Source organism: Ochlerotatus camptorhynchus, unplaced genomic scaffold (genome assembly GCF_037179485.1).
Source record: "Ochlerotatus camptorhynchus isolate MF236.1 unplaced genomic scaffold, CSIRO-AGI_Acam_v1.1 ptg000290l, whole genome shotgun sequence".
Taxonomy (NCBI): Eukaryota; Metazoa; Arthropoda; class Insecta; order Diptera; family Culicidae; genus Ochlerotatus; species Ochlerotatus camptorhynchus.
This window is the reverse complement of record NW_027040779.1, coordinates 2,895,861-2,908,177: the sequence shown is the minus strand read 5'-3', so window position 1 is coordinate 2,908,177 and position 12,317 is coordinate 2,895,861. Positions and strand designations below refer to the sequence as shown.

At 41.2% G+C, this 12,317-nt stretch overlaps 2 protein-coding genes across 2 annotated transcripts; one reads left to right on the top strand and one right to left on the bottom strand.

Annotated features, from left to right (window-relative positions):
- Positions 1-3,698: 3,698 nt before the first annotated feature.
- LOC135706720 (heat shock protein 70 B2-like) lies at positions 3,699-5,693 on the bottom strand. The gene has a single exon (XM_065228368.1). The coding sequence runs from the start codon at positions 5,618-5,620 to the stop codon at positions 3,704-3,706; it is 1,917 nt and encodes a 638-aa protein (XP_065084440.1). The 5' UTR covers positions 5,621-5,693; the 3' UTR covers positions 3,699-3,703.
- A 3,245-nt stretch (positions 5,694-8,938) lies between these two features.
- On the top strand, positions 8,939-10,958 carry LOC135706719 (heat shock protein 70 B2-like). The gene has a single exon (XM_065228367.1). It carries the CDS (start codon positions 9,005-9,007, stop codon positions 10,925-10,927), a length of 1,923 nt encoding a protein of 640 aa, XP_065084439.1. The 5' UTR covers positions 8,939-9,004; the 3' UTR covers positions 10,928-10,958.
- Positions 10,959-12,317: the final 1,359 nt, after the last annotated feature.

Sequence of the window (12,317 nt, the reverse complement as noted above, 5' to 3'; positions counted from 1 at the left end):
AAAAAAAAAATTTTGCATGGCGGCAACTCCGAAAAACGTGAATTGGAGGTAGCTCCGAAGAGATTTAAAAAAATAGACGATTTTCCATAGCCATATCTGAATAAATATTTACCTGTTACCATTGAGGTAACTAAGACTACAAGCATAGAGGTAACTCTAAGACCAGAAGGTCCCGAAGAAACGAGCTCAACTTTTTGGCTCAGCTCTGGTACTATCTTCGGTCCCAAGCTAATCGATGCACCCCTCGAAACATACGAAAATCCACGAACCCCTCATTTTATCTGTCAAACTTTCATAGCGAATCAAAACAAACATTCTGTAGTACTGGAATTTATACTAGATTGGGGTACGTTAATGGATTTGCTTGGGACCAATAGGCTAGTCAAGTAGTGAGCCAATTTAAAATCGTTAGTTTCGTATTGATTGTTGCTACAAGGTCCCGAAGAAACGTGCTCAACTTTTTGGTTCAGCTCGGGTCCTTTTTTCGGCCCCAAGCTAATCGATGTACCGCTCGAAACATAGGAAAATCCACGAACCCCTAAGGCCGTTCGCAATGCTGAGTTTCAAAATTGTCAATTCTACACTGAAACAAAGACCATAGTTAGGAATACTATTTTGCAGAAAACACTTATTTTCAATATAACTACGCTTAATGCCGTTAAATCTACCATAATTTCAGTATAGTTGACTAAAAATATAATCAAATTTACTACCATTCTGTCAAAACTACTATGCTTACTCAAACGGCATAGTAGTTTTGATAGAAAAAATAGTAAAATTAAATTAATTTCGTTTCTGCACAAATCTATTGGTGGGAGTATTTAATTTAAACCATCAATATAGTATTTTTGCCAATAGATTTTGTTTCTGTGTATAATTTGAAACTGTCAAAAATAAAACTGCAACACGATCAGCGCAACGCACAGTTCTAAAACATGTTTGTAATCATCAAGTTCCATAAACTTTACTGTTCTCTAATGAAGTTCTCCGTTTTTTTTTTGTGGAGCTCTTCGAAACATCTTCAACACATCCAAAGAAATTTGAAACAGAGTTCCATTCGTGTTTCAAACTCGCTCAGAAATAAAACAGAATAGTCGAGCAGTTGCAAATCTGGTGCAAAATAGTGCTCGAATAATGAAACTGCAACTCAGCATTGCGAGGGGTGCGTTTCTGTTCTAGTTTCAAATTGAAACAGGCCTTATAAAATACAACAGCATTGCGAACGGCCTAATGTTTTGTTGCAAAATTTCATAGCGAATACAAAACAAACATAGTGTAGTACTAGAATTTCGACTAAAATGGAGTACGTTAATCGATTTGCTTGGAACCAATAGGCTAGTCAAGTAGTGAGCCAATTTCAAATCGTTAGTTTCCACCGGTTGATCATACTCTATGCCCAGGGAAGTCGAGAAATGTTTTAATCTAAAAAAAATAATCCAAGACCGGACTGGAAATCGAACCCAGCCGCCTCCAGCATGATCTTGCTTTAACCTCGGCTTTAACCTAAACCTTTAACGCCTGAGCTAAGGGAGGCCGCTAAGCTTCCAATGAATCTCCTGGTTATTTCCTAGTGTTTCCTGGTCGTTTCGAGTCAGTAATGTCAGGGCCACACGCTATGTTTAAAGGTGACTTTTATAAAAAGTGAATGTACCTACAATGTTATTGCGTTCGATCATATTTTAGGCTTGTTTCATAAACTTTGTGGTTTGAAATATGTCATCGGAAAAATAAATATTATTGGTTTTTACCTAACTTTCAAATGTATTCTTTTTTTTTTTTTTCATTTCGTTTATTTGGCAGGCTCAAATGTTATAAAAATAACTTAGCGGAGCCGAGTAACATAGAATACCAATTATGGTACTCAAAATACAAAAAAAAAAATATGTACAAATATATTTTATCATATGATTTTTCTGGGTGGCGATCGAAGCGGCGACAGAGCGATCTTCTCCCGTGCACGCAACTTCTTTCTTTCCCGAATTTGTTCCTCATTTTCATTGAACCCGAATCGTGATCGCTGCTGCTGTTTCTGGACATCGTTTCCCGTTGCATGCTCTCCGCTACTCTCGTCGGTCGTCGGGGTAGTCACGTCCATTTCGTTATCTGCATTCAACATCTCCAACCCCGTATCCGTTTCCTGATCGCTAATGACAAACGACGCACCTTCCACCACTACACCAGCATACGTACTGCTGCTGTTTTGTTTTCTTTCGCTTTGCTTTCCTTTTTCCTTCAGTTGCTTCTCCGGTTCCTTCCGAGCCTTCCGCTTGGGACAGGAAAGCTTCCGGTGTCCGTCCGCCTTGCACAGAAAACATTTATCTTTGTTGCCATCATAAAAAATATTTCCTTTGCGATTGAAGAAATGTAATGACGTGGGGATTTCCTTCTTCACATCCATATATACACCGCGTATCCCTGTATATACCTCAAAACACAGATCAGTTGGAAATTTCTCCCGGATGATGCGTTTAATTTTCCCATATTTCCCCAGCACTTTATCCAGCTCGTTGTCGGGTACCTCTGGTGGCAAGTCATACACACGCACATACTGAATGAATTCACCAGCATGCGACATGCGTACCTTTGCCGTCGTTCCATTCGCATAATGGAAGATTAAATCCTCCGAATTGAATGTCAGAGCATGGAGCATCGCTTCCTCTGATTTGAACTTCATGAAGACTCCCCTTTCCTCACCAATGCGATAAACAGCTTCCATTTCAGCCGGATCCGCGTCGAGTGCTTTGGCGAAATTTACTATCTCTCCGATGTTTGGTTTGGCATCACAATGGCTGAAGCTAAACTTGATGGTGTTTTTTACTTCACACATCTTGCACCGTAGCAACAAAAGGCACCGAACTGCTAGCAACGAACAAAGAGCAACTATATAATAGCGAGTCTCGAAAACAAGCTATCGTGTGGTTCACAACGAAATAAAAAATCGACTGCTGCTGTAGACAGCTGTGGGACAACTGCAAAAAAAAAAAAAAAAAAATGTATTCTGATTTTTGTATAAATTATTATCTTGTGAGAATCTAGAAAAAACATTGTTTCATCTGATTCAAAGGCAAAGCCACCATGACAAACAGTTAGACAAAAAAAAAACTGCAAATATTAACCTTTTCTTTGTTTTTGGCACATTAGTTTTTAGATGATCTTAGATGTACCTTACTGTTGTTTATGTCAGTTTTGTTGTGATCGTAACAAAATTGTCAGAATCAGAATCAGAATGTCAAACTAGAGGTCACAAACAATGATCCCACGGAATACAATTTAAGGTACATTCACTTTTTATATAAGTCACTTTTAAACAATGTGTGGGCTTCAATACGATTTCGGTCCCGCATGGTAGACTACTGATGTCGAAACGTATATTTTTGAATCGAAAGCTTATTCAGGCCTTTGTTGATTTTGTGGCCAAGGACATCAACCCATCCAACTGTCCACAATTCCACCCAATCGAAAAATTATTAGCATGGAAGATAAAAACATGATTTCGGTATGTTAAATTTGTATAACACTCTAGCAAACAACGAAGTTTAATTTAAGGGAAACTAAAACCGTTTATTTTCATGAAAATAATATAATTTGTATAATATCTATACTCAGTCCACATTCTCATTGAATAAATAACTTATTTGTAATCGATCACGCAGAGTTGATTTCTAATCATTCATCTTCAATCAAATCTTGATAATTAATCTATTCAGTCGACCTCCTCAACGGTGGGTCCCGTTCGACCTCCGAAGCCTCCCGCTTGTTGGCCACAGCTCGAGGCTCCTGCCGATGATCCTGCGCCCTGATGCAATCGAGTCATAATTGGACTGCACACTCGACTCAGTTCCTGCATTTTGTGATCGAATTCGTCCTTCTCGGCCATCGTATTTCCATCCAACCAACGAAGGATCTCATCACACTTGTCCTTCACAGTCTTCTTGTCCGACTCGCTCAACTTGTCACCGGCCGATTCCAGCGACTGTTTCAACTGGAAGCAGTAGCTCTCCAATTGATTTCTGGCCGAAACACGTTCCTTCTGCTTCTCGTCTTCCTCGTGGAATCTCTCCGCCTCGGCCAACATTCGATCGATGTCCGCCTGACTCAATCGACCCTTGTCGTTCTTGATTGTGACGTTCTTCTCTTTTCCGGTACTCTTCTCCTTGGCCGATACATTTAGAATACCGTTTGCGTCCAGATCGAATGTGACCTCAATCTGAGGAACGCCTCTCGGAGCTGGTGGAATGCCTGATAGGTCGAACTGACCAAGTCGATTGTTGTCCTTGGTCATAACTCGTTCTCCTTCGAATACCTGGATCGATACTCCCGGCTGGTTGTCCGCATAAGTCGAGAATATCTGCGTTTGCTTGCATGGAATTCGGCTGTTGCGTTCAACAAGCTTGGTCATCACACCGCCAGCTGTTTCGATTCCTAGAGATAGTGGAGCCACATCTACCAGCAGCACATCCTGAATCTTCTCGTCCTTGTCGCCACTGAGAATGGCAGCTTGAATAGCAGCACCATAAGCCACGGCTTCGTCTGGGTTGATTGACAGGTTCAGTGACTTTCCACAGAAGAAGTTCTGAAGCAATGATTGGACCTTTGGAATGCGTGTTGATCCACCGACTAGTACTATGTCATCGATTGATCTCTTGTCCATTTTGGCATCAGATAGAGCTTTCTCAACTGGTAGCAGTGTAGAACGGAACAAATCAGAGCAGAGTTCCTCGAATCGAGCTCGGGATATTTTCGTGTAATAGTCGATTCCATCGATGAGAGCATCGATTTCAATGGTTGCTTCAGTGCTGGATGACAATGTTCGCTTTGCTCGTTCACATGCCGTTCTCAGACGTCGTAGAGCACGAGGATTGGCTGAGATATCTTTCTTGAACTTGCGTTTGAACTCTTCCACGAAGTGTGAAACCATTCGATTGTCAAAGTCTTCTCCTCCCAGGTGAGTGTCACCAGCCGTAGATCGAACTTCAAACAGCGATCCCTCGTCGATGGTCAGAATCGAGACATCGAAGGTTCCGCCTCCCAGATCGAAGATCAACACATTTCGCTCACCTTTGAGGTTCTTGTCCAACCCATAAGCTAATGCAGCAGCCGTCGGTTCATTGATGATTCTCATGACATTCAGTCCTGCAATGGCACCAGCATCCTTCGTGGCCTGACGCTGAGAATCATTGAAATAGGCAGGAACTGTGATGACTGCATTCTTCACGCTTGTTCCCAGGTAAGCCTCAGCCGTTTCCTTCATCTTTGTCAACACCATCGAGCTGATTTCTTCCGGAGCAAACCGTTTCCTCTCGCCTTTGAACTCGACTTCGATCTTCGTTTTGCCACCATCGTTGTACACCGTGAATGGCCAATGTTTGATGTCGGCCTGAATCTTTGGATCATCGAACTTGCGACCAATCAATCGTTTGGCGTCGAAAACTGTGTTCTTCGGGTTCATCGCCACCTGGTTCTTGGCCGCATCGCCGATCAGCCGTTCCATGTCCGAGAATGCCACATAGCTGGGGGTGGTTCGGTTTCCCTGGTCGTTTGCGATGATTTCCACTTTGCCATGCTGGAACACACCCACGCAGGAGTATGTCGTTCCCAAGTCAATACCGATTGCAGACATTTTTACTCTTACACTGTAGTTTTGTAACACTTGATATAGAAATCACTTATAACTTGATGCACTCTTTTCAACTTGTTTCATAAATTTGTTCACTTTTGAATTTGAATTTGCTTTTAGTTCAATCGTGTTTTGTCGCTACTTGCTTGTGCTTTGCTCTCTTATTTGGACAATTATGGGGAGAGGAGCTCGAATCGGGCGTTTATATAGGAGAAAGCGAGCAGATCGAGAACATTCGGGTGGCTTCCGTGAATGTTCGAGCACATTCACCCAGAGTGTTCATTCGGTTTTGGTGAACCTTCGCACCGTAACTAGGTACTGCAGCGTGACGTCACAAATGAACTCAGTGTTAATCGGCTGAACCTTTTTGACAGTTCAGTGGTACTGTTTACAAGCACTTAGTCGTTTTTTCGAAAAAAAATATTCTTAAATTTCCGAATTTCAACTTGAAAATTGTCAAGGAACAGCGCGTAGAAAGGATGTTGCTCATGGACATTGCAGAAGTGTGGTTTACATCTCACTGCAGTCCGAAAAATTATCGAGAAAATCCACCCAAGAAAAAATCGACTAAGTCCACGTAAACAGTACCACTGAACTGTCATCAGATTGAGGTTAACCCCGACGGTGCAAAACCTAACTGCTACCTGATTCACGAAAATTCGATACAACACGGATGGATGCTCTGCAAAACTGCTTTCTAGAATGCCCTTCACATTTCTAGGTCAATTTATTTGAGTGTGAGAAACAAGAAGGAGAGGGAATATTTCGAGCACATAGTTCTTGTACATTCTGGTAAGGTTGTATGCGTTTTGTTGATTCATCGTTTTTGAGATCAATATTTGGAGGTGTAGTAAATAAAGGTGTTGCTGGTACTCCGTAGAGCAATCCCGGCTCAGGTGTTTTGTTTTGGTGAAAAACAGATTGTTTCTATTTTAAATTAGATCGATTGTTATTCAAAATTCCCATTAACCAACATCTCAGGAGCACTGCTATCGACTGAGCAAGGTATTGATAGCCTTGCTGTTAAACAACAAACGGTTTTAAACCAATCAATATTATACGACCTATTGCAACTCTGAAAATCGCAAACTTCGCGTATGAAGTAACATAAAAACACTTAGAATTATTATTGAAATTTTGCTTAACCGTGGGAGCATGGATGACCAATCTGAAGAGATGTCTTAAGTATTGAAGATATTATGATTTTTGAGAAGACTATTCACCACAGATATTTGATATTAGAATATATTAGAATTGAACTCGATATTAAAAAAAGCCTCGAAAATAGGGGATCATTGAAATCTCATTGAAAACCTTTGAAAATTTTCCAAAATCACTAACCGCGAATCGGTGTTTTCAATTGCATACCCGAAAAAAAAATTACAGTGAAATTTTCAGTGGAAACAATGCTCTAACATTAATATTTATTGTCGACAATAAAAATGATTGTTATAATGTTGTACCCTTCCGAAAACGGCAAAACTGCCACCTAGATGTACAATGAATGTACATAATAAAATGTTGTTACAATGATTTTTATTGTATTTTTCATTTATTTTATTGTTAACATGATTCGATCACGAACAATAATGAACAACTCTATTACAATAAAAATTGTTGTTACATTAAATATTGGTGTGTTTTCATTGTGGGTTACTTCACGAACAATAAAAATAAATCTGATTGAAGCATGCAGACTATGAGAGGGTCAGCAACACTGCCAATGTAATCAAGATAGGCGCTGCTCGTATGGCTCTTGCTTTGACAGTTCGTTTGGCTCTATTCGTTGCCAAGTCAGTTGAACTAAGGGGGAGGGAGGTGGCTGTCAAATACGAACAATCGTCGCCTACCTCGCATAACTGGTTCCTAACGTAAACAAGCCATAAGAAACCTACAGCGTTTGTTTACGTTTGGAACCAGTTTCATACAAGATGATCAGTAGGCTGATTTGACAGCACGTCCCCCCCCAGAGTTGAACGCCTACGACCAGATCGGTTTGAGTTGAATTCAACTCACCTGCCTTATTTAAATCCCGCTTAATGCAGACCTTTTCCGTGCAGTCAATAATCATACAATAATAATAAAAAATTCCACCGCTAAGATGGAAGGAACTCTCAGGTGGAAGCATATTTCATGGGCGATTCTCTCCAGTCGAATGCATTAGCTTATCAACGACGCTCAACCACCAAAGAGACGTGACCTAGGGAGATCGAGTGCAGGGATGTTGGCCTCCAATTCTCACAAGTTCCGGATCGAATCTCAATCGATAACCAGTAAAAAAAGGACTCACCCGTAACAGACATACCACCACCCACCCCCTCCCTTCCCGGGGCGATGTTTTATTTTTTCGATTTATTTTTAAAGTCGATAAAGTAGATCTGTCAAGCCAACACATACACTTTAAAGTACACTGTTATTTTTTTTAATCAATAAATTCGCCAACCAACAGTAAAATAACAATAATATATAATGTTATTGAAAAAAATATATATGGGGAAATCACGAAAATTTCATTGTTAAGATACTTAACAACCCCCCTTTTTTATTGTAAATTTTCCATTTACCATGAAATTTACTGTTTTGTACAACATAAATCAAGGTAAATTTATTGTAGACGTAACAATGTAAATCATTGTTAAGACAATAATTTTCGTCTTATTGTTACATTGTTTTTTATTGTATTTTTGTTGTTATTTTTTTCGGGTAGCTTAACATTCCATAATTTTCAAAATGAGATTATGCTCAAAATTATTTCAAATATCCCGTGATAATGTAGGTATCACTGTAAAAACACAGAACCTTCGTGAAACACACACACACACAGACGAAGAGACGATGAGTAAACAGAGAAGATACGAGCAAATTCGAAAAACATATATCAGTGCCAACATTTCAAAGGGGCGTAATTGCATTTGTAAACAATGGCTTTAGCCGTCGATTTCTCGCGAATAAAAGCTCACTCATGAAAAATAATGACACCAGCAGGTAGAGGAATGTTTCCTCTACCAGCTAGCGTTGTTATTTTGGAGAGGTAAGATTTCATTCGCGAGAAATTGACGGCTAAAGTCATTGTTTACAAAAGCAATTACGCCCCTTTGAAATGTTGGCACTGATATACCAAAGTGCTCGAACGTTCATGGAAGCTGCTCGAATATTCTAGAAATGCTCTTATTCACTATATAACCGCCCGATTCGAGCACTTCATCTCAAAACAGTTCAAACAAGAGAGCAAAGCAGTCAAGTGAACACAACCAAAGCGTGAAAGCAAAACGCAAAATATTTTTTTCAAAATTTGGAGCAATCAAAAAGTGTGTGAAGCATTTCTAAGTGGAAAGTGATTTATTTGGTATCAAGTGTTGAAAAAATAAACACAGTGAAACAGTAAAAATGTCTGCAATCGGTATTGACTTGGGAACGACATACTCCTGCGTGGGTGTGTTCCAAAATGGTAAAGTGGAAATCATCGCAAACGACCAGGGCAATCGAACCACCCCCAGCTATGTGGCATTCTCGGACACGGAACGGCTGATCGGCGATGCGGCCAAGAACCAGGTGGCGATGAACCCGAAGAACACAGTTTTCGACGCCAAACGATTGATTGGTCGCAAGTTCGATGATCCAAAGATTCAGGCCGACATCAAACACTGGCCGTTCACGGTGTGCAACGATGGCGGTAAACCGAAGATCGAAGTCGAGTTCAAAGGTGAAAGGAAGCGATTCTCACCGGAAGAAATCAGCTCGATGGTGTTGGTGAAGATGAAGGAAACGGCTGAGGCTTACCTGGGAAAGAGTCTGAATAAAGCCGTCATCACAGTTCCTGCCTATTTCAACGATTCTCAGCGTCAGGCCACGAAAGACGCTGGCGCCATTTCAGGCCTAAATGTCATGAGAATTATCAATGAACCGACGGCTGCTGCATTAGCATACGGTCTGGACAAGAACCTGAAAGGCGAACGACATGTATTGATTTTTGATCTGGGAGGCGGAACTTTCGATGTGTCCATTCTTACGATCAACGAGGGATCGCTATTTGAGGTACTATCAACGGCGGGTGACACTCATCTGGGAGGAGAAGACTTCGACAATCGAATGGTCTCGCACTTCGTGGACGAGTTTAAACGCAAGTACAGAAAAGATGTCTCATCCAATCCTCGTGCTCTACGACGTTTGAGAACGGCATGCGAACGAGCAAAACGAACACTCTCATCCAGCACTGAAGCAACCATTGAAATCGATGCTCTTGTGGATGGAATCGACTACTACACGAAAATCTCCCGAGCTCGATTCGAGGAACTCTGCTCGGATTTGTTCCGTTCAACACTGCAACCAGTTGAGAGAGCTCTGAAGGATGCCAAAATGGACAAAAGTGCAATCCACGACATAGTGCTAGTCGGTGGATCAACACGCATTCCGAAGGTCCAATCATTACTCCAGAACTTCTTCTCTGGAAAGTCACTGAACCTGTCAATCAACCCAGACGAAGCTGTGGCCTATGGTGCTGCCATTCAAGCTGCCATTCTCAGTGGCGACAAGGATGAGAAGATTCAGGATGTGTTGCTGGTAGATGTGGCTCCACTATCTCTAGGAATCGAAACAGCTGGCGGTGTGATGACCAAGCTTGTTGAACGCAACAGCCGAATTCCATGCAAGCAAACTCAGATATTTACGACTTATTCAGACAATCAGCCGGGAGTATCGATCCAGGTGTTCGAAGGAGAACGGGCCATGACAAAGGACAACAATCGACTTGGTCAGTTTGACCTATCAGGCATTCCACCAGCTCCGAGAGGCGTTCCTCAGATTGAGGTCACATTCAATCTGGACGCAAACGGTATTCTGAATGTATCGGCCAAGGAGAAGAGTACCGGAAAGGAGAAGAACATCACAATCAAGAACGACAAGGGCCGCTTGAGCCAGGCGGACATCGATCGAATGTTGGCCGAGGCGGAGAGATTCCGTGAGGAAGACGAGAAGCAGAAGGAACGTATTTCGGCCAAGAACAAGTTGGAGGGTTACTGCTTCCAGTTGAAACAGTCACTGGAATCGACCGGAGATAAACTGAGTGAATCGGACAAGAAGATAGTGACGGACAAATGTGAGGAAACGCTTCGATGGTTGGATGGAAATACGATGGCCGAGAAGGACGAATTCGATCACAAGATGCAGGAGCTGAGTCGAGTGTGCAGTCCGATCATGACTCGACTGCATCAGGGCGGAGGAGGAGCATCATCGGCGGGAGCCACAAACTGTGGGCAACAGGCGGGAGGCTTCGGAGGTCATTCCGGACCCACCGTTGAAGAAGTTGACTAAGCATTATAACATTCAATGTATAAATGTTAATTTATGATTAATCATACTAACTTATTCTCTCGCTAAATAAAAGGCTTTAATTGTAACTAGTAGCATTTAAGGACAGAAGTTGCGTTGTTTATTTTTGAACTAAGATGCATCCTATCCTTTGTATGTTCGTTCTTATTACTGAGTTTAATAAATTATGTTTACACCTAAATTCTTCAAGAATTCTGACTGCTTTCCGAAACCGTGCAATCTCTTGTCGGAGGCTTGGTCATAATACTCCACCTTTTCCTACTTGCGAAAGTGATTCCAAACTTTTCTAAAATGATTCACTTCTTTTCGAAAGTTATTACTATGTTTTTGAATTATCCAGTACTTTCCGAAGTGATACTAAAAGTATTTCAGTACTTCAGTATGTCAGTAATTCTAAACTCTTCTGAAATGATTCAGTAAATTCTGAAGTAATTCCAAACTCTTCCACTTAGTCACTTGAGCTACGAAAATTTTATCAAGTGATTGAGTACGTTATGAGAAGATTCCAAACTTTTCTGAATCGATTCAGTACCTTCAGAAGTGACTCCGAACATTTCTAAAGTGATACAAAGTTATTCAGTACTTTCTGAAATGATTCAAAACACTTCTAAATAGATTCAGTACTTTCCGAAGTGATTGAAAACATTTCTGAAGTGATTCTATACTTTCCGAAGTGAGTCTTAACTTTTCTGAAGTGATTTCTAACTTTTCATTAGTGATTCAGTCGAGAGTTCAGTACTTTCTGAAATGATTGAGTATTTTCGAAAGTGATTCCGAACTTTTATGAAGCGATTAGGACCTCTCGAAGTGATTTCGAACTTTCTGAAGTAATTCTGCGCATTCCTAAGTGCTTAAATTTAGTGGTAAAGGGTGATACGGTCAAAATTTGGTCAATATCAACTTGACGTATTTCTTTCAATTTTGCATTTAAAAACCTGAACACCCCTCATTTTGAAGGTGTGTGTGTGTAGAATGTTGCTCCTATTTTGATTTTGGAATTCACTCTTCAGTTGTCAAAATGCCGTCCAAGCAAGAAGAGCAGCGTATCAAAATTTTGCTCGCGCATCGCGAAAATCCGAGCTACTCGCACGCAAAGTTGGCAAAATCGCTAAAAGTTGCCAAATCAACCGTTACAAATGTAATTAAAGTGTTTGGGGAACGTTTGTCGACAGCCAGGAAGGCTGGATCGGGGGGAAATCGAAAACCGGAAGCCGCTGAGACGACAAAGAGAGTTGCCGGTAGTTTCAAGCGAAACCCTAACCTCTCTCTCCGAGATGCCGCAAATAAGCTGGGTGTATCGTCTACAACCGTGCATCGAGCCAAAAAACGAGCCGGACTATCGACTTACAAGAAGGTAGTGACTCCAAATCGC